The sequence below is a fragment of the Coccinella septempunctata genome, chromosome 3, assembly GCF_907165205.1.
Source record: "Coccinella septempunctata chromosome 3, icCocSept1.1, whole genome shotgun sequence".
NCBI classification, from domain to species: domain Eukaryota; kingdom Metazoa; phylum Arthropoda; class Insecta; order Coleoptera; family Coccinellidae; genus Coccinella; species Coccinella septempunctata.
Window position 1 is genome coordinate 21,504,131 of NC_058191.1, and position 20,918 is coordinate 21,525,048.

General features: G+C 37.0%; 1 protein-coding gene across 1 annotated transcript; it reads right to left on the reverse strand.

Moving 5' to 3' along the window:
* Positions 1–7,433: 7,433 nt before the first annotated feature.
* On the reverse strand, positions 7,434–7,769 carry LOC123310346. Its single transcript, XM_044893812.1, has one exon. The coding sequence runs from the start codon at positions 7,767–7,769 to the stop codon at positions 7,434–7,436; it is 336 nt and encodes a 111-aa protein (XP_044749747.1).
* Positions 7,770–20,918: the final 13,149 nt, after the last annotated feature.

Here is a 20,918-nt window from a genome sequence, read left to right on the forward strand (position 1 = left end):
GAATACTATGGCGTTGATTGAAGTACCTATTTGTTGTAATTAACATTTAAATCAACGACTAGAGTTGGAATACAAAAATTGATATAATTATATCATCAATTACGTATTTTGCGTTTTTGTTCTAAAATATGTATATAGGTATTAAAAGATAATATGTAGTTTATTCGTAAATTTAATATGGACTCACTTGACGAAAAATTTTGTTATATACACAGTTAATGTGTTCACTGTTGCGAACTGACGTGTTGATCCGAGCTCTCATCTTTCATTTAGTTATTACGGTGTGTTTTCAGTTGTTATTTTCCTACCAGGTATTTCATTATTTTTATTTCATCGGGCAGTTATTTTTTTGGGGTTTAAAGTAGTTAAAAGATTCATTTATCGCATTAATTTACGTTATTTACTTGTTGTGTTTACTTTCTTATCGGCGCGACTGACCGGTGCAATACAGCGGCGCATACGTTCGCAGGACAGGTCGGTTGACCTTGGCGAGGGATATTTCGCGGAGCGCTTGCCGCTGCAGATACAGGGCGACCATAATTGCATAAACGTGATCTCTCTGTGCTCGCGTGGAGGGTTAATCCGCGGAGCGCTTGCTGCTGTGTATACAGGCTGTCTATGGTTGCACTGAGGGGATCTATCCTACTCGCGCACTTGTTGTTAGGCTCCATCTCTCTTATCCTTTATCCGTGGCATACCTTTATCCATTGTGTGAGTCTTTCATATCTGCCCATGAAAGTGAAGTGTCTATAATTGTTTCCTATTACCCACTATTAATTTTTTAGCGGTGATTGTTGGGTTGATCTGTAGTAAAGATTCCTAAAAATTGCCCTGGATGTGGCAACGCCATCTCGGGTTCTGCTGGGTCGGTTTCCTGTACTAAATGCCGTAAATGTTTCCATTCTGGCTGTACTGATCTCGCTGACCGCGATTTGCGGTCCATCAGGGAGACAGGTGAAGGGTGGATTTGTCCTTCTTGTTCCGGGGGCGATCGTCGGTTGCGTAGTAATTCTTCCAGTTCGCGTGCATTGCCATGCTCGAACGTTAGGTCCGGTGGTCCTAGGGAGGAGGCTTTTACGAACGAGCCTATCACTGTTCAACACTTCAACGCCCTCATGGAAATGATGAAGTCTATGTCGTCCTCAATTGAGCGTATCGAGGGCGGACAGAGGGATCTGTTTGCGGAATTGGAGAGGTGCGGTGCTGTGCTTCAGAGACATGAGGAGATTTTGTCACAGCATGATTCTGCATTAAAATTGGGTAGATCAGATATTGATTCTATACAACGTGATCATGAGGACTTATCGAACCGAGTGTCTCACGTCTCGAGTGAGGTTGCTATGCTGCAAGAGAGGATTGCTTCTGGTGCGTCTGCGGCTAGTTCGTCGTCTGCTGATCTTTCGGAGATTATGGAGAGAGTGAGGAGGTCTCATAACATCATAGCGCTGAACCTTCCGGAGGGGGAGGATGAATCTTGTGATGGAGCTGTGGGAGCTGAACTGGCTGACTGTATTGTTGGCTCTGCTAGTCGATATCTGGTTGATGTGGTAAGATTACCCTCGAGAGACAAAACGCGCCCACGCTGGTTGAAGATGAGTTTTTCTAGTCCAGAAATTGTAAAGAACATCTTGAGAAATAAATCTCGGTTACTTGCGAACACAAGATTTAGAAAGGTCATTATTCAGAGTGATCAGACTAAAGCTCAATTGATGGAGATTAATGATCTTCGAGGGGAGCTGAGGAGGAGGCAATCGGGCGGTGATGATACCCTGACCATAAAGTATGTGCGGGGAGCCCCCAAAATTGTACCAAAAACAACCTCTAAGTCGGGTACTAGTCAAAAAAACTAAATAAGTTCGTCACATGGCCATTAGTCTATGGCAATGTTCAGTCACTTTCATCCAAGTTTTCGGAAATACTAACGTATGTTCAGGATCGCAAACCTTGTTTTCTTTTGTTCACTGAAACTTGGCTTAAACCAGCTGTCGGCGACCACACCTTCTCCATACCAAATTACACCTTGTACAGAGATGATAGCAGCGAGACCGTGGGGTACGGTGGTGTCTGCATTTATGTACATAGCTCCATTACTCAATCGTTTCGAATAAAGGTGACTCACAACTCATGGCCTAACATTGGTAATCTTTTCATCAATATTTCCAATGCACAACTTTCCCTATGTCTTGGTTGTATCTATCGCCCACGCCCCTGTCTGGACGACCTTGAGCTCGTTCGATTTTTATCAGATTTGATGACTGAAACCGGAAATGTCTTCATCGCGGGGGACTTCAACTGCCCTGATTTAAAATGGCCTCTAACTAGTATGCCTTCTGTTAATTCTCCTTCCTTTCCGTTTGCGGAGCTTTTTTCGAATTCGGCCTTCCAGCAGTTTATTGATCGTCCCACAAGGTTTCGATCTGGCCAGGTACCGTCATTGCTTGACCTGTTTATTGTCTCCGATCGTAACCTTATCTCGGATGTCGAGTACCTGCCACCTTTCGGGCGTTCTGACCATCTCACTCTTGCCACAGAATTTCAGTTCAATCTTCCAACTAACACAAGCTCTACCAAGGTTATCAAGCGGGTAGATTACAACAAAGTGTCTGATATGCTGTCGACTACCGATTGGTCTGCTGTCTGCGGTGGTGATGATGTGGAGAGGAAGTGGAGGAGTTTCCTGGGCATACTTCACGGCGTGGTTGAATCCTGCACAACAACATATACGTCCAAATATAATAAAGTGAAACCGTGGATTAACAGTTGTGTTCTGAGGATGGTGAGGAGAAAAAAAGCCTTGTGGCAGAGATATCTACGCACTAGATCTGATGAAGATTATAGAACGCACCGTACCTTTTCGAGTGAGGTTACACGTGAAATAAGGCGCTCAAAGGACAGTTATGAGAAGAGTGTTGTAGCTTCGGGGAACAGAAAGAAGTTTTTTAAATACGTGAGATCCTTTATGACTGGAAAAGTCGGTGTACCCATGATTCGTAATAAGCTCAATAAGCTGTGTGACAATGCTGTTGAGGCCGCTGGTGTTTTGGCCGAGGAATTTGCCTCTTCCTTTTCTCTTGAGCCTGGTGGTGCTCTGCCAGACATTCGATTGCCACGTTGTGAATCTGGTATTACCAGTGTTCAGATAAACGCTGAGCTAGTCCGAGATCATCTGAAGCGAGTGAGGGTTGATGCTGCTCCTGGTCTGGATAGTTTATCTGGTTCATTGCTGGTGCGGTGTGCCGACGCCTTGGCTCCACCCTTGGCTGAGATTTTTTCCTGTTCTATGAAGACTTCGAGGATTCCTGGTGACTGGCTGGTGGCTTCGGTAACCCCTGTTTTTAAAAAAGGAGATAAGTTGTCCGCCAAAAATTATAGGCCAATTAGCCTCCTCTCTACCGTGTCTAAGGTGCTTGAGAGGATAGTCTACGATCATATTGTGCAATTTGCTTCTGTACGCGAACTTATTCCTGTAGTTCAACACGGTTTTCTCTCTGGACGATCAACTCTGACGAACTTGTTGAGTTGTGTTAATGAATGGACTAAAGCTTGGGATTTGGGTTTGCCGATTGATGTGTTGTACTTGGACTTCACTAGAGCCTTCGATAAGGTTCCGCATCGGAGACTACTACACAAACTGCAACATCTGGGCATCCGAGGTGAGATTCTGTCTTGGATAGAAGCTTTCCTATCAAATCGATCCTATAAGGTAAGAGTCGGTGAATCTTTTTCGGCAGATGTGCCGGTTACTTCTGGGGTGCCACAAGGATCCGTACTGGGCCCTTTATTGTTTTTGCTATTCACTTCTGACCTGCCTAGTCTCCTTCGCTCCACATGCTCAATGTTCGCCGATGACACCAAGATCTATAACTATCCCTTCTCCGAGGCTGGCAGTCTGCAGTGTGATCTGGATGTTATCTGTGAGTGGTGTGATGAGTGGGGGTTACCCCTGAGTATGGAAAAGTGCTGCGTCCTTCATATTGGGAGAAGAAATCCGCGTGTGACATATTACCTTGATGGTGAACCCATGAAGGTGGTGGCCAGTCACTGTGATCTGGGCCTGGTGATCACCGAGGATCTACAGTGGTCCGAACATATTTCTTATGTATGTGCAAAGGCTAAGCGATCAGCATACTGTATTTACAAAATGTTCAAGGGCGGCGATGTTAATACTATTCGGACCCTTCTTACCACATATGTGAGGCCCATCCTGGAGTATGTCGGTCCGGTCTGGTCGCCATCCACGGTGCGCGATGCAACCATGCTTGAGTCTGTTCAGAGGTGGATGACTCGTTTTCCCTATGGGCGTGATAGACCATCTTATACGCGTCGACTAGAAATATTTAAACTAACCAACTTCCGCGATCGACGTGAGAGAGGGGATTTGCTTCTGACGTACCGATCATTGCGAGGACATTTTGGAGATGGGATCAACGGTATGTTTAAGTTGAATTCAGGCCATCTTAGGAGACATAGATATAAGCTTTCGAAAGAGAGCTTTAGAACATCACAACGCCAAAACTTCCTCTCTAATAGAGTGTTTGACACCTGGAATCGTTTGCCGCCTGAGATTGTTGGAGCCGCTTCGGTCAACTGTTTCAAGAATTCCTACGACAGATGGAGAGCCGTTAATCAGTAGTTTTGTTTAATTTGTCATGGTTTCATATTTTTATTCAGTATGTGAACATTTTAATTTTCAATTTATATTTCTTTTGAGTTTATAGACTTATGTCTCAACTCTTGTATTTGTATTAATAATAATAATTAATAATAATACACTTTATATCATATAAATGTGTGTTCAAAAAAAAATATATATGGAGTAGCTTCCCTAATTCCAAAAGTCTAGACACGCCACTGGACAACACCATTGTAATTTTTGAGAAATTGATAATTCAAGTTCTTGGTGCTGACTTCACGCTCAGCACCAACATTTTCAAATTACCATGAAACTAGTATACTAATATTTAGTGCTCAATTAGTGCCTATTAATGCTTTTAGAACCAATGAAAAAAAAAGAATGGTTTTCATAATACCACAGATTATTTCCTTCGGTGCTTACTTCACGCTCAGCACCAACATATAGGAATTAAGTGAAAATTTTTGTTGCAATATTTGGTGCCTAATTAGTGCCAATTAGTGCCGTATAAATCTTTGACAGCACAATTGTAGTTCTTAAGTTACACGAAATTATCTGTTTTACAATGACTCTATCTTATGTTTGATAGTCACTGTATCTGTTTTTATACCGCGTAGCCATCTATGGAGAGGTATGCGAGTCATTCTCTGTAATAGATTCGTCGTCATTGCGTCATTTTATTATCATCTGAAGCGGCTCACACATATACGACTTGGGTCGCTAATCTTTTGATATCGAAGAATAATAGTACTATTGAGTTAAGTGGGCGCAGAACTATTTTCTGAATTATGTTTATATGAAGTAAGGTTATTCTTATCAAATACTGCCTTAACTCTCTTTCCTTCTGAAATAATATTTTTCTACAAGCGTGCGCGTTCAACCTTTTTCCCGCACGCATTCCAAGTTGCAAAGAGTCAGTTTCCCAAAGAGTGCATGCGTGCGGGAAAGAAATAGCAGGCGTTTTTCCCGCACGCAAATATTATAGAGTAGATTAAATTCTATCATCTTTCTATGGGCAGAACGTCAACGATGAGAAACCCTTAGTAACGACATGCAGAATAACGTCTGTCATTATATATGAATTAATCAAATGAGATATGATCTGTTTCGTGAAATGGATACATTTATATATTTCAAGCGCTTGTAGAAAATATATTGTTCCTAACTCTTGCGGAAAGTGTCTTGCCCACACTCAACTGCTTACCCGAACTCTGCTTCGCATCGTTCGGGCAACGGCAGTTTCGTGCGGGCAAGTATCACTTTCCGCACTTGATAGGAAAATAACTATTTTTGGGTCATCGAGATGAAAAAAGAATATTTAGTGTATTGTATGCTTGAAAAAGGTATCAGAAGAACCGTAATACTTTTTCAATATGGAAGTACGAAAATTCTAACAGAAAAATGTATGGTTGTATAGTGCTATGAAAATAGACAGACAAAGCCTTACGGTGACCGGCCACCGAATGCGAAGTTTAGCGAAGCTGAGCGTTTTCAATGCTAATATAATTGACAAGCTACGAATCGAGTAGCTCATCATTTAGCATTGAAAACGCTGAGCTTCGCTCAACTTCGCATTCGGTGGCCGATCACCCTTAGGGAGATCGGCCACCGAATGCGAAGTTGTGCGAAGCTGAGAGCTCATCATTTAGCATTGAAAACGCTGAGCTTCGCTCAACTTCGCATTCGGTGGCCGATCACCCTTAGGGAGATCGGCCACCGAATGCGAAGTTGTGCGAAGCTGAGAGCTCATCATTTAGCATTGAAAACGCTGAGCTTCGTTCAACTTCGCATTCGGTGGCCGATCTCCCTTAGGCTTTGTACACATGAGGGCGTTAGACGACGCGTTGAACGGGCGTTTGTAGTTTTCACATCGACCGTCGCGGTTGCAGCGAGCTTCGAGTTAGTAGACTGGGCTCCAATGCGTACACATGTACGCCATAAAGTAAGTCTGTTCTGTGATGTACGCGCGCTCGACGCGGCGTCTAAAGCTACGGTTTCCTCGTCGACCGTCGCGTCCAGGCCGCCAACCGCTGCGTTTCGACGATTTTATCTAACCAATGAATTACTATGGGACCGTTTCTCTAGCAAACGCGTAGCTGGACGGTGCCTGGACGTTCAACTGGCAGGTCGCGACTCAGCCGTCCATATCTGTCGAGGTTAGTCGCGTAGTTGAGCGGCTACTGCTACGGTTAAATTATATAAGGAAAAATAAGAAAATTAGTGAAAAATTCTCATCGGAGGATGATGAAGTCTAATTAGACTTGGCAAGACAATATCCACCCTTATATAATGTAGTACGCCGAAGCTATAAAGATTTGGTGGTCAAAATAATATTTGGAGAGTCTGAAATAGTCCCTTATTTCATTTCATTTCCAAAAAGTCCCCCGTGCACAGTGATATTGAAAGCACCTTCTGTATGGCGTCTCAAAAATAATTAATTATTTATTTATTATTCGAATCTTTGAGGGTTGTCATCACTAGTTACTTTTCTTCGTCTTCCAGCAATAAGATTACAATAAATTTTTCTGGATCCATTTTCAAATATTTCTCTTTTCGAGTTATTTTTATTAACAAAATCAACCGCTCCGCACACAAATGTAGCCGACCAACTAATTCTTACTTAATTCTAGCATGCCACGGGCGGAAATCGCTATCCTCGACGGTTGACGGTCTGGACGCGACGGTCGACGGGCTCTCCGAGGAAACCGTAGCTTAACTTCTTATGTGTACAAAGCCTAATAGTAAAATTTATTATCATGTATATCTAACCAGATATATGAAAATATATATATACATCAGTTCACAACGTTCTTCGACGTCTTCTGATTTCCAGCCTCCATCTCTCTCGGTCCTCCCATAAGTTCTCTTCCATTCCCCTCGCTCTCATCTCGCCTGTTATTCCCTCTCTCCAGCTCAATCTAGGTCTCCCTCTTCTTCTCCTTCCATGGGGCATCCAATGCAGCACCTGTTTCGGAAGTCTCTCGTCGCCCATTCTCTGCACGTGCCCGTACCACCTCAGTGGTTTCTCCTTGATGTCGTCCGTCACCCTATGATCTACCTTCATGATATCCAGGATACTCTCATTCCTCACTCTGTCCAACCGTGATTTTCCAGCCGCTCTCCTCCAATAATCCATTTCCGTAGCCTCGAGCGACCTTAAGGATCCTATATGAAAATAAAATGTCTTAATACGTAGGTACATAATGAAATGTAATACCAATATTTTGAAAAAAAAAAAATTTCAAACATAAACGATGCAACAACAAACTCGAAAAAACGAAAACTTTTCAATATGTAATACAACAAAAATTTGATGACGAGAGGGCAGAATCATATATCCATTTGAAAAGCAGTTTACAAAAATTTCAGCTTCCTTCAAATGATGAATGTTTGCGTAATTTCTTGCTACATTTCAATCTTTCAATAGGTGTACCTATATATATTCTTCCAATTGACCATAATATTTTCTCTAATTGGAATTATATTGACAGTGACCGATTCCTGTAGCTATACAGGTAGCTTTAAAATTAGCCGTCTCGTAAAATATGAGAGTCATTATGAATGATTTAGATAATTTTGATTTCATAAAGCTATCTTTATATCACTGTCGATAAATGAAGAGTATATTTTTGGAGTTTCGATTAATGTGATAATCATGAGCTTTATTTTCTTGTTTGCTTAATATGATCAAGTGTCCTTGAATATTTGAGGTTAAAGATTACGCAAATGAGTTTGTTCTTTCTCCTTTTCCGTACCTACCTCCAACACTTCTCTGCAGGTGATACATAATTATATTGAAGAAATATATCATTACCAACAGAATAACAAGACTGTTGAAAGAAAATGTAGAAAATATTGAATTCCCTGAAAGACCATCTCTTAAATTTGGAAGTGAGTAAAATGTTGCGTTTCTACCGATCTGATGTTAACTGCAACATCACTTACGTTGCCTTTTTCCTGCTGTAAAAGAGCAGTTTTTCTGCGGTTATTGTAGTGTTACCGTGAAAACAAAATGTTCCAAGTTGATCACAGTAGTTGTTGATCAACTCAAAAGAAAGGGATTTGGAATGCCCCAAGAAAAAAATCGATTTGATGCCTCTTTCAAATTCGAAATGCTGATTTTGAAGCCTCTGGAATCGGACACTATTCCTATTCTAGAAGAAATGATGGGCAATGGAAAGAATGACTCATCAAAAGAATATAATACAGTGAGGAATGACATAATGGAGAACCCACATTTGCTTTTATACACCATTTGAATGAAGCTGATATATTTGTCAGCTTCTTTCAAGATGGAAATGAAATTGCCTACTTGTGTACCTAGATATTGAGAAGTTTATATTATTTTGAAGTGTTAAGTCCGTTTGCAACAGCCGAGAATTCTCTACAAAATTCTCGCAAGAAAAGGGCGAGACTATTTAGTACGCAACTGAACAGAGAATTCTACCGAAAGTGCGTATGTAACGGTACATAATTCACGGCGCATGAAATCTCGAGTAAATTTTCTAGAGAATTCTCGGCTGTTGCAAACGGGCTTTAGATATATGTATCTATTTTATTGTTTCTGTTGGATGATTTTTCGTATAGAATACTACTATTATATTTTGTTATATACGTTTTGAGACATTTTTCGTTTCATATAATCCTATATAAATATAAAGTTTACTACTATATCTCCATTATATGTCTGATATAAGATTATAAATAAGTTTGTGCGGTTGTTTGTCGAAAATTGAAGCTTTATTGTGGAAAATTGGTTGTCATTTAGGGAAGTTGGGGGCAGTGGGTAAGTGAGCGCCAAATTTATGAAATAAAACATTTTGAAAATGATCGAAAATATGGTTTATTCATCAAATCATATAAAAATAATTCAGTTGAGAGTTAAAAATTACAAAATTCCCGAATAATAGCAGTGTCCGAATTAACGACTGTCCTCACTTGATTTACTAGGAATTTGTGAAAATCCTCACTTCATATGAACATTATCTGAATAATTCAGAAAATAGTTTTGTGTCCACTTAAATCGATAGTACTATTATTCTTCGATATCAAGATTGGCGACCCAAGTCGTATATGTGTCAGCCGCTTCTACGAAGATCCTCTTTTAGTTTCATCCTGTACCTTGAGTGCTTTCTCAAATCTGAACTCTCAATAGCATCCAAATCTGAAACACCACATTCCGGGATCTCTCTAAGAAACATGGCAGGAGTCAACGAAACAAGGTCCTTGCTATCTTCATGAGAATATGTAAGTGGTCTTGAATTTATTATAGATTCACAGTTACAAAGGGTGGTGGTTAACTCTTCATAGGTTTTACCTAATACTTTTCGCAGTATATCTTTCACAATTCTTATCAACCTCCCCACCAGGCAGCCGTTGGATGATTGAATTTCCAGTCGATTTTCTCTGTGGTACTATAAGTGGTTCATCTTCCAGCCCAATTGTGAGAAAGCATTTTCGGCACCAACAAAATTTGTGCCATTATCACTGAGCACAATTGATGGTCTCCCTCTTCTGGCTACAAATCTTCTGAACGACTGTAAAAACGCATCAGTAGAAAGTGAAGATAAAAGTTCTGAATGAACAGCTCGATAAACGGCACAAGTATACAGACATATCCATACTTTCTCCCCATTTCAAATATAAAGTGGACCGGTCAGATCCACGCCTGTAACTTATACAAATATAAGAGCATACCGTACCCTATTTGCAGGCAATAATACAGGTGGAACTTCTACACGTTCGGCGTTGAATCTGCGACATATGGTAAATTTATAAATGATACACTTCTTCTTCCTCTAACACTCCAGAATCTTTCACGCAGAAGACTAAGTGTCTGAACACCAGCATACAGGAATCTCGGGTCCGTGAAGTTTGCGAAAAGTTGAAAGCACTAATTCTGAAACTATGTCGAATATTCAGTGCTTAATTAGTGGCTTTTAGTGCCGAATGAATCTTTGGCAGCACCATTGTAGTTTTTGAGAAATTGATAATTCAAGTTCTTGGAAGAACAAGAAGAAGAAGAAGAAGAAGTTGTTGGTGCTGACTCAGCACCAACATTATTACCAACATATTTAGTGCTTAATTAGTGCCTATTAGTGCTTGTGGAACCAATGAAAAAAATGAATGGTTTTCATAATATCACAGATTATTTCCTTCGGTGCTGACTTCACGCTGAGCACCAACATATTGGAATTTCGTGAAAATTTTTCTTGCAATAATTGATGCTGAATTAGTACACATCAGTGCCGTTAAAACTGATGCGATATCATTTCTAGTTAACAGTAGGTAATTGCCTGATGCTTTTTGAACAAGTGTGAAGTTAGCGAAAAGTTGGAAGCACTATTTCTGAAACTATGTCAAATATTTAGTGCCTCATTTGTGCCAATTAGTGCCGTATGAATCTTTGACAGCACCATTGTAGTTTTTGAGTTACACGAAATTATCTTTTTTGATACCGCGTAGCCATCTATGGAGAGTTATGCGAGCCATTCTCTGTAATAGATTCGTCGTCATTGCGTCATTTTAGTTTCAGTAGTAATATCCCTAGGACATTGATGATAGACGAGATAATTTTATGACAATCGAAAGCTCTTTCCGTAGCTGTTACCAAGCAACGAGCTCGAGAAATTTGTCAGAAAATTATGAGGCATTCGTCGATGTCCGAGGGATATTCGGCGGAAAATTTCTTAACAAAAAAATTGATAACTCGGTGAAACTGCAATTATTAAAATTTAATCTAACATTAGACTCGTTGCTGTTCTCTATTATAGAAGATCTATTACCACGAATAATATTTATGATCTTGTTGTGGTGTTCTTTATCGAGATTTAAGTATGGTTTTATAGAATTTTGATTGCTATGACCAGTAATTTTCAACAATTGTTGTTCTTCTACACCACTTTTTGCCAATTCGCTAACAGCAGTTGATCTATTCGAGTGATTTGTTATTCTTTTGTCCTTTACATTCAAGCCAATTGCCTCAGCAGCAGATTTAGTCCATCCATTTATAGTATTTCTTCGAACAGACACATTATCGTACCATTTGTCAGTTTCATTTTTCCATAGTCGATGTGTTTTGAAAACAGTCGTGGTGAGGTAATATTGTCGCCTCGTTTTGATATTAGTTTATGAAAAAGACGTACAGGGCAGCTTTGTTTTTCACTATTGGAAACCAACCATTTACTACTTGTACAGCTTTTAGAACCATCTTGGCGCGTTTTACTGAAAACCGGATTGTATTCAATGCGATTTGTTGGAGAGTCATCGTTATTTTTCTCGATTTGCAAAAAATCAACTAGACAAGCAACTGCCTCTCCTCCTCGCCAGGACAATTCTACAGCAGCAATATGGTAAAATTTACGCATAAGACCCTCAGCAGTATTTTCATCCCATTGCAATATTATTTTGTTAATTTTAGACAAATTGAACGAAACTGAACTGGACTTACCTTTGCTTGGATCAAGTTGTAGTTTCTTCCTGATTGCATCGCGAGCATCTCGGGCTGGTTTGAATACTAAATTTTTAAATGGCTCAATCATGATCGTGCAAAAGTTTGCACGAAACGTTCCACTTTGTCTTAACCGTTGCGTCTTTAAATTCGGTCCCGTCTTTCTTTCTCATATTGACCGCCCAATCTTTGAGTATCAACGACAATTCTTCTAAGCTCCTATTTTAATTCAATTCATATTATCGTTCGCAGCAAAATTCCATAAATATTTCCCAAATATATTTATAACTGTAAGTTGTTATTCTGGGAATTTTTTCTTTGATTAGCTCATTTATACTTTGAACATTCGCATTGCGTGACATTTTTAGGTTATCTATGGACATTTTGAAATTTATTTGGAATGAAGTTGTCAAGCGTTGTCATAGTAATTAATAATTGCACTGAATGCAATTTTCAGTGTAATGTTGACATGATTGGGTGAAATTGTTTCACATGACACAAAATGCAAAATTTGAATGGTAGTTAGAACTGTCAAAAAATTTTCAATGATAACGACGTAATAACTGGTTCACACCTGTTTTATTAATCTATGGTTCACACTAATGAATGAACTTAATATAATTTGAATTCACAATTTGTGCAATGTTGATTAAAAAATTGTTAGGTCTGGGATATTTTCATATTGTGAGTTTGCGTTTTCGAATTCTCATACGGTTCTTTATATGACTTCGAAATAATTTGGTTCCCGAGAAATTTGCAAAAGTAAACAGGGGATGAGTAACAACAAATTCAGCATCAGATTATCCCAACCCTGTTCTATACATTACTACAGTCGCCGAGTCATTCGGATGACGCGCCACGTGAATTCTCGCAGGTGAATTACATTACTTATGTAAGTTACTTTCGATGATACCGACGAGAACTCGAGTGAATCACACACGTGTTGCACTTTCAGTTATATCGCGACCGCCGTTGGGAACAGTTCGGTAAATAAAAATAATCGGAATGAAATTCAAAAGTTCACTGTTAATTGAAAAATTATTAGGTCTGTGATTTTTCACCCCAATAGTTTATATTGTGTGCTTGTTTTTCTAAATATTCATACGGTTGTACAGGGTGGGCAAAATTGGTACCTGAATTACAACTTTTTCAACCCAACGAGATAGAGGAAATGCATGGCACATTACGGTCGTCTTTTTTCGAGAAACTAATAATGCCATCAACTGTATCTTCTTTTGTTTTCGTATTATAGGTCAAAATTAATACTTCAACTTCGGTCATTATCTCCGTTTCTGTTTAAGCTAGGATTTTGAAATGAAAACATTATACAGACACTTTTTTTATAGCAATTCAGTGGCGTACTATGATTTTTTCCAACAGGTATATTTGCATAAAGATGTGTTTTTTTCTTATGGAAACAGTTGTTTAAGATGAATTAGAAAGACTGAGGGTGATATATAATATATTTCAGAACCGGTAAAAGATGGCGATTCTTTCTAAGTCATTTCAAACTACTCTTTTCATAACAAAAGACACATTTTTATGTTATAGCTCAGCAAATAAACCTGTTGACAAAAATCATAGTACGCCACTAGATTTCTATCAAAAAATTTCTGTATTGTGTCTTCAGTTCAACATCCTAGCACAAACAGAAACGGAAATGATGACCAAAGTTGAAATCGCCCAAATTTTAATTTTGGCCCATAACTCAAAAAGAAAAGAAGATAGAGGAATGCAGTTGATGGGCATTATTAGTTTCTCGAAAAAAGACGACATGAATGCTTCATTCATTTTTCTCTATCTCTTTGGGTTAAAAAGTTGTATTTCAGGTATCACCAATTTTGCCCACCCTGTCTATAAGAGTTCCAAATAATGGGGTCTGTCAAAAATTTGGCGATTTTCAGCGTTATGTTTATACATATTACAACTAAAACACACAAATCATATCATCAGCATTCACTATGTGTTGAGAAAAAATGTTATACGTCGTTAACCGTTGATTCGTCATCGAATTACATAATGCATTATTCATTCGATCGCGTTGTGTAAGTTGCCCGGTCAGTTTTGATTTAGAATTCGCGGAGTACGGACGTTTAAATTTTCCCTCGCTCATTCGGGTTGTGTTAAGTGTAGAATTATTCGATTTTTTCGAGAATTTTTTTAAATAACCAAATCCGAAATCTCTACAAATCAACGTTATAATGGTTAACCGTTGATTCGTCATCGAATAACATAATGCATTATTCATTCGATCGCGTTGTGTAAGTTGCTCGGTCAGTTTTGATTTAGAATTCGCGGAGTACGGACGTTTAAATTTTCCCTCGCTCATTCGGGTTGTGTTAAGTGTTGAATTATTCGATTTTTTCGAGAATTTTGCGATATATGCGCTAAATTGTAAGATTTTGTTGAAATTTCGGATTGAGTTAATGAAAAGATGTATTGTTGAAAATACCGTATTTTTTAAAATATCCAAATCCGAAATCTCTACAAATCATCGAATAACGTAATGCATTATTCATTCGATCGCGTTGTGTTCATTGAAAATATTCAAATATACAGGTTCCTTATATGTTTTTGTAACATCGCAGTTGACTTTGAATTATCCTTTGTCGCTCCTCACTAGAAGAGTTTTCAAATAAATATCATAGAATTTGAAAATAAACACTCGCTGCGATGTTGTAATCATTTGTAAAGACCCTGTATGAATTCTCTTTCTATCACTTGGAATTGAAAGCTGGCGCAATTTCAAGCATTTTGAAACATTTAGGACAACCGAAAGTCATAAATAGAAATGATAAAATGAAATACTTTTCCACCAATAGTGTTTTTTCGGTTATTTGAACGGTTAGCGAGTGTTTTCGAACTCGTTCATTGAAATTATTCAAATATACAGGTTCCTTATATGTGATTGTAACATCACAGTTGACTTTGAATTATTCTTTTGCTGCTCCTCACTAGAAGAGTTTTCAGATAAATATCATAAAATTTGAAATTAAACACTCGCTGCGATGTTGTAATCATTTGTAAAGACCCTGTATGAATTCTCTTTCTATCACTTGGAATTGAAAGCTGGCGCAATTTCAAGCATTTCAAACAATTAGGACAACTGAAAGTCCTGAATAGAAATGGTAAAATAAAATGCTTTTCCACCCTAGTGTTTTTTTGGTTTTTCAAACGGTTAGCAAGTGTTTTTGAACTCGTTCATTGAAATTATTCAAATATACAGGTTCCTTATATGTGATTGTTACATCGCAGTTGACTTTGAATTATTCTTTGATGCTCCTCACTAGAAGAGTTTCCAGATAAATATCATAAAATTTGAAAATAAAAACTCGCTGCGATGTTGTAATCATTTGTGAAGACCCTGTATGAATTCTCTTTCTATCACTTGGAATTGAAAGCTGGCGCAATTTCAAGCATTTTGAAACATTTAGGACAACCGAAAGTCGTAAATAGAAATGATAAAATGAAATACTTTTCCACTAATAGTGTTTTTTCGGTTATTTAAACGGTTAGCAAATTTTGTTGAACTCGTTCATTGAAAATATTCAGATATACAGGTTTCTTATATGCTATTGTAACATGGCAGTTGACTTTGAATTATTCTTTGCTGCTCCTCACTAGAAGAGTTTTCAGATGAATATCAGAGAATTTGAAAATGAACACTAGCTGCGATGTTGTAATCATTTGTAAAGACCCTGTATGAATTCTCTTTCTATCACTCGGAATTGAAAGCTGGCGCAATTTCAAGCATTTTGAAACATTTAGGACAACCGAAAGTCATAAATAGAAATGATAAAATGAAATACTTTTCCACTAATAGTGTTTTTTCGGTTATTCAAACGGTTAGGAAGTGTTTTTGAACTCGTTCATTGAAATTATTCAAATATACAGGTTCCTTATATGTGATTGTAACATGGCAGTTGACTTTAAATTATTCTTTGCTGCTCCTCACTAGAAGAGTTTCCAGATGAATATCATAGAATTTGAAAATGAACACTAGCTGCGATGTTGTAATCATTTGTAAAGACCCCGTATGAATTCTCTTTCTATCACTCGGAATTGAAAGCTGGCGCAATTTCAAGCATTTTGAAACATTTAGGACAACCGAAAGTCATAAATAGAAATGATAAAATGAAATACTTTTCCACCAATAGTGTTTTTTCGGTTATTTGAACGGTTAGCGAGTGTTTTCGAACTCGTTCATTGAAATTATTCAAATATACAGGTTTCTTATATGTGATTGTAACAGTGCAGTTGACTTCGAATTATTCTTTGCCGATTCTCACTAGAAGAGTTTCCAGAAAAATATCATAAAATTTGAAAATAAACACTCGCTGCGATGTTGTAATCATTTGTAAAGACCCTGTATGAATTCCCTTTGTATCACTTGGAATTGAAAGCTGGCGCAATTTCAAGCATTTTGAAACATTAAGGACAACCGAAAATCATAAATAGAAACGATAAAATGAAATACTTTTCCACTAATAGTGTTTTTTCGGTTATTTAAACGGTTAGCAAATTTTGTTGAACTCGTTCATTGAAAATATTCAAATATACAGGTTTCTTATATGTGATTGTAACATGGCAGTTGACTTTAAATTATTCTTTGCTGCTCCTCACTAGAAGAGTTTTCAGATGAATATCAGAGAATTTGAAAATGAACACTAGCTGCGATGTTGTAATCATTTGTAAAGACCCTGTATGAATTCTCTTTCTATCACTCGGAATTGAAAGCTGGCGCAATTTCAAGCATTTTGAAACATTTAGGACAACCGAAAGTCATAAATAGAAATGATAAAATGAAATACTTTTCCACTAATAGTGTTTTTTCGGTTATTCAAACGGTTAGGAAGTGTTTTTGAACTCGTTCATTGAAATTATTCAAATATACAGGTTCCTTATATGTGATTGTAACATGGCAGTTGACTTTAAATTATTCTTTGCTGCTCCTCACTAGAAGAGTTTCCAGATGAATATCATAGAATTTGAAAATGAACACTAGCTGCGATGTTGTAATCATTTGTAAAGACCCCGTATGAATTCTCTTTCTATCACTCGGAATTGAAAGCTGGCGCAATTTCAAGCATTTTGAAACATTTAGGACAACCGAAAGTCATAAATAGAAATGATAAAATGAAATACTTTTCCACTAATAGTGTTTTTTCGGTTATTCAAACGGTTAGGAAGTGTTTTTGAACTCGTTCATTGAAATTATTCAAATATACAGGTTCCTTATATGTGATTATAACATCGCAGTTGACTTTAAATTATTCTTTGCTGCTCCTCACTAGAAGAGTTTCCAGATGAATATCATAGAATTTGAAAATGAACACTAGCTGCGATGTTGTAATCATTTGTAAAGACCCTGTATGAATTCTCTTTCTATCACTCGGAATTGAAAGCTGGCGCAATTTCAAGCATTTTGAAACATTTAGGACAACCGAAAGTCATAAATAGAAATGATAAAATGAAATACTTTTCCACTAATAGTGTTTTTTCGGTTATTCAAACGGTTAGGAAGTGTTTTTGAACTCGTTCATTGAAATTATTCAAATATACAGGTTCCTTATATGTGATTGTAATATGGCAGTTGACTTTAAATTATTCTTTGCTGCTCCTCACTAGAAGAGTTTCCAGATTAATATCATAGAATTTGAAAATGAACACTAGCTGCGATGTTGTAATCATTTGTAAAGACCCTGTATGAATTCTCTTTCTATCACTCGGAATTGAAAGCTGGCGCAATTTCAAGCATTTTGAAACATTTAGGACAACCGAAAGTCATAAATAGAAATGATAAAATGAAATACTTTTCCACTAATAGTGTTTTTTCGGTTATTCAAACGGTTAGGAAGTGTTTTTGAACTCGTTCATTGAAATTATTCAAATATACAGGTTCCTTATATGTGATTGTAACATCGCAGTTGACTTTAAATTATTCTTTGCTGCTCCTCACTAGAAGAGTTTCCAGATGAATATCATAGAATTTGAAAATGAACACTCGCTGCGATGTTGTAATCATTTGTGAAGACCCTGTATGAATTCTCTTTCTATCACTCGGAATTGAAAGCTGGCGCAATTTCAAGCATTTTGAAACATTTAGGACAACCGAAAGTCATAAATAGAAATGATAAAATGAAATACTTTTCCACTAATAGTGTTTTTTCGGTTATTCAAACGGTTAGGAAGTGTTTTTGAACTCGTTCATTGAAATTATTCAAATATACAGGTTCCTTATATGTGATTGTAACATGGCAGTTGACTTTAAATTATTCTTTGCTGCTCCTCACTAGAAGAGTTTCCAGATGAATATCATAGAATTTGAAAATGAACACTAGCTCCGATGTTGTAATCATTTGTAAAGACCCTGTATGAATTCTCTTTCTATCACTCGGAATTGAAAGCTGGCGCAATTTCAAGCATTTTTAAACATTTAGGACAACCCAAAGTCATAAATAGAAATGATAAAATGAAATACTTTTCCACTAATAGTGTTTTTTCGGTTATTCAAACGGTTAGGAAGTGTTTTTGAACTCGTTCATTGAAATTATTCAAATATACAGGTTCCTTATATGTGATTGTAACATCGCAGTTGACTTTGAATTATCCTCTGCTGCTCCTCACTAGAAAAGTTTTCAGATGAATATCATAGAATTTGTAAATAAACACTAGCTGCGATGTTGTAATCATTTGTAAAGACCCTGTATGAATTCTGTTTCTATCACTTGGAATCGAAAGCTGGCGCAATTTCGAGCATTTTGAAACATTAAGGACAACCGAAAGTCATAAATAGAAATGATAAAATGAAATACTCTTCCACTCATTGTGTTTTTTCGGTTATTTAAACGGTTAGCAAATGTTTTTGAACTCGTTCTTTGAAAATATTCAAATATACAGGTTTCTTATATGTGATTATAACATGGCAGTTGACTTTGAATTATTCTTTGCTGCTCCTCACTAGAAGAATTTTCAGATGAATATCATAGAATTTGAAAATAAACACTCGCTGCGATGTTGTAATCATTTGTGAAGACCCTGTATGATATCTCTTTCTATCACTTGGAATTGAAAGCTGGCGCAATTTCAAGCAATTTGAAACGTTTAGGACAACTGAAAGTCATGAATAGAAATGGTAAAATAAAATACTTTTCCACCCTAGTGTTTTTTTGGTTATTCAAACGGTTAGTAAGTGTTTTTGAACTCGTTATAGAATTTGAATATAGAATAGAATAGAATTTGAAAATAAACACTCGCTGCGATGTTGTGATCATTTGTTAAGACCCTGTATGAATTCTCTTTCTATCACTTGGAATTGAAAGCTGGCGCAATTTCAAGCATTTTGAAACGTTGAGGACAACTGAGAGTCATGAATAGAAATGGTAAAATAGAATACTTTTCCACCCTAGTGTTTTTTTGGTTATTCAAACGGTTAGCAAGTGTTTTTGAACTCGTTCATTGAAATTATTCAAAAAAATTATTCAAATATACAGGTTCCTTATATGTAATTGTAACATCACAGTTGACTTTGAATTATTTTTTTGCTGCTCCTCACTAGAAGAGTTTTCAGATAAATATCATAAAATTTGAAAATAAACACTCGCTGCGATGTTGTAATCATTTGTAAAGACCCTGTATGAATTCTGTTTCTATCACTTGGAATTGAAAGCTGGCGCAATTTCAAGCATTTTAAACGTTTAGGACAACTGAAGTCCTGAATAGAAATGGTAAAATAAAATACTTTTCCACCCTAGTGTTTTTTTGGTTATTCAAACTGTCAGCAAGTGTTTTTGAACTCGTTCATTGAAATTATTTAAATATACAGGTTCCTTATATGTGATTGTAACATCGCAGTTGACTTTGAATTATTCTTTGCTGCTCCTCACTAGAAGAGTTTTCGGATAAATATCATAAAATTTGAAAATAAACACTCGCTGCGATGTTGTAATCATTTGTAAAGACCCTGTATGAATTCTCTTTCTATCCCCTGGAATTGAAAGCTGGCGCAATTTCAAGCATTTTGAAACGTTGAGGACAACTGAGAGTCATGAATAGAAATGGTTAAATAAAATACTTTTCCACCCTAGTGTTTTTTTGATTATTTAAACGGTTAGCAAATGTTTTTGAACTCGTTCATTGAAAATATTCAAATATACAGGTTTCTTATATGTGATTGTAACATGGCAGTTGACTTTGAATTTTTCTTTGCTGCTCCTCACTAGTAGAGTTTTCAGATGAATATCATAGAATTTGAAAATAAACACTCGCTGCGATGTTGTAATCATTTGTAAAGACCCTGTATGATATCTCTTTCTATCACTTGGAATTGTAAGCTGGCGCAATTTCAAGCAATTTGAAACGTTTAGACAACTGAAAGTCATGAATAGAAATGGTAAAATAAAATACTTTTCCACCCTAGTGTTTTTTTGGTTATTTAAACGGTCAGCAAATGTTTTTGAACTCGTTCATTGAAAATATTCAAATATACAGGTTCCTTATATGTGATTGTTACATCGCAGTTGACTTTGAATTATTCTTTGCTGCTCCTCACTAGAAGAGTTTTCAGATAAACATCGTAAAATTTGAAAATAAAAACTCGCTGCGATGTTGTAATCATTTTTGAAGACCCTGTATGAATTCTCTTTCTATCACTTGGAATTGATAGCTGGCGCAATTTCAAGCATTTTGAAACATTTAGGACAACCGAAAGTCATAAATAGGAATGATATAATGAAATACTTTTTCACTAATAGTGTTTTTTCGGTTATTTAAACGGTTAGCAAATGTTTTTGAACTCGTTCATTGAAAATATTCAAATATACAGGTTCCTTATAT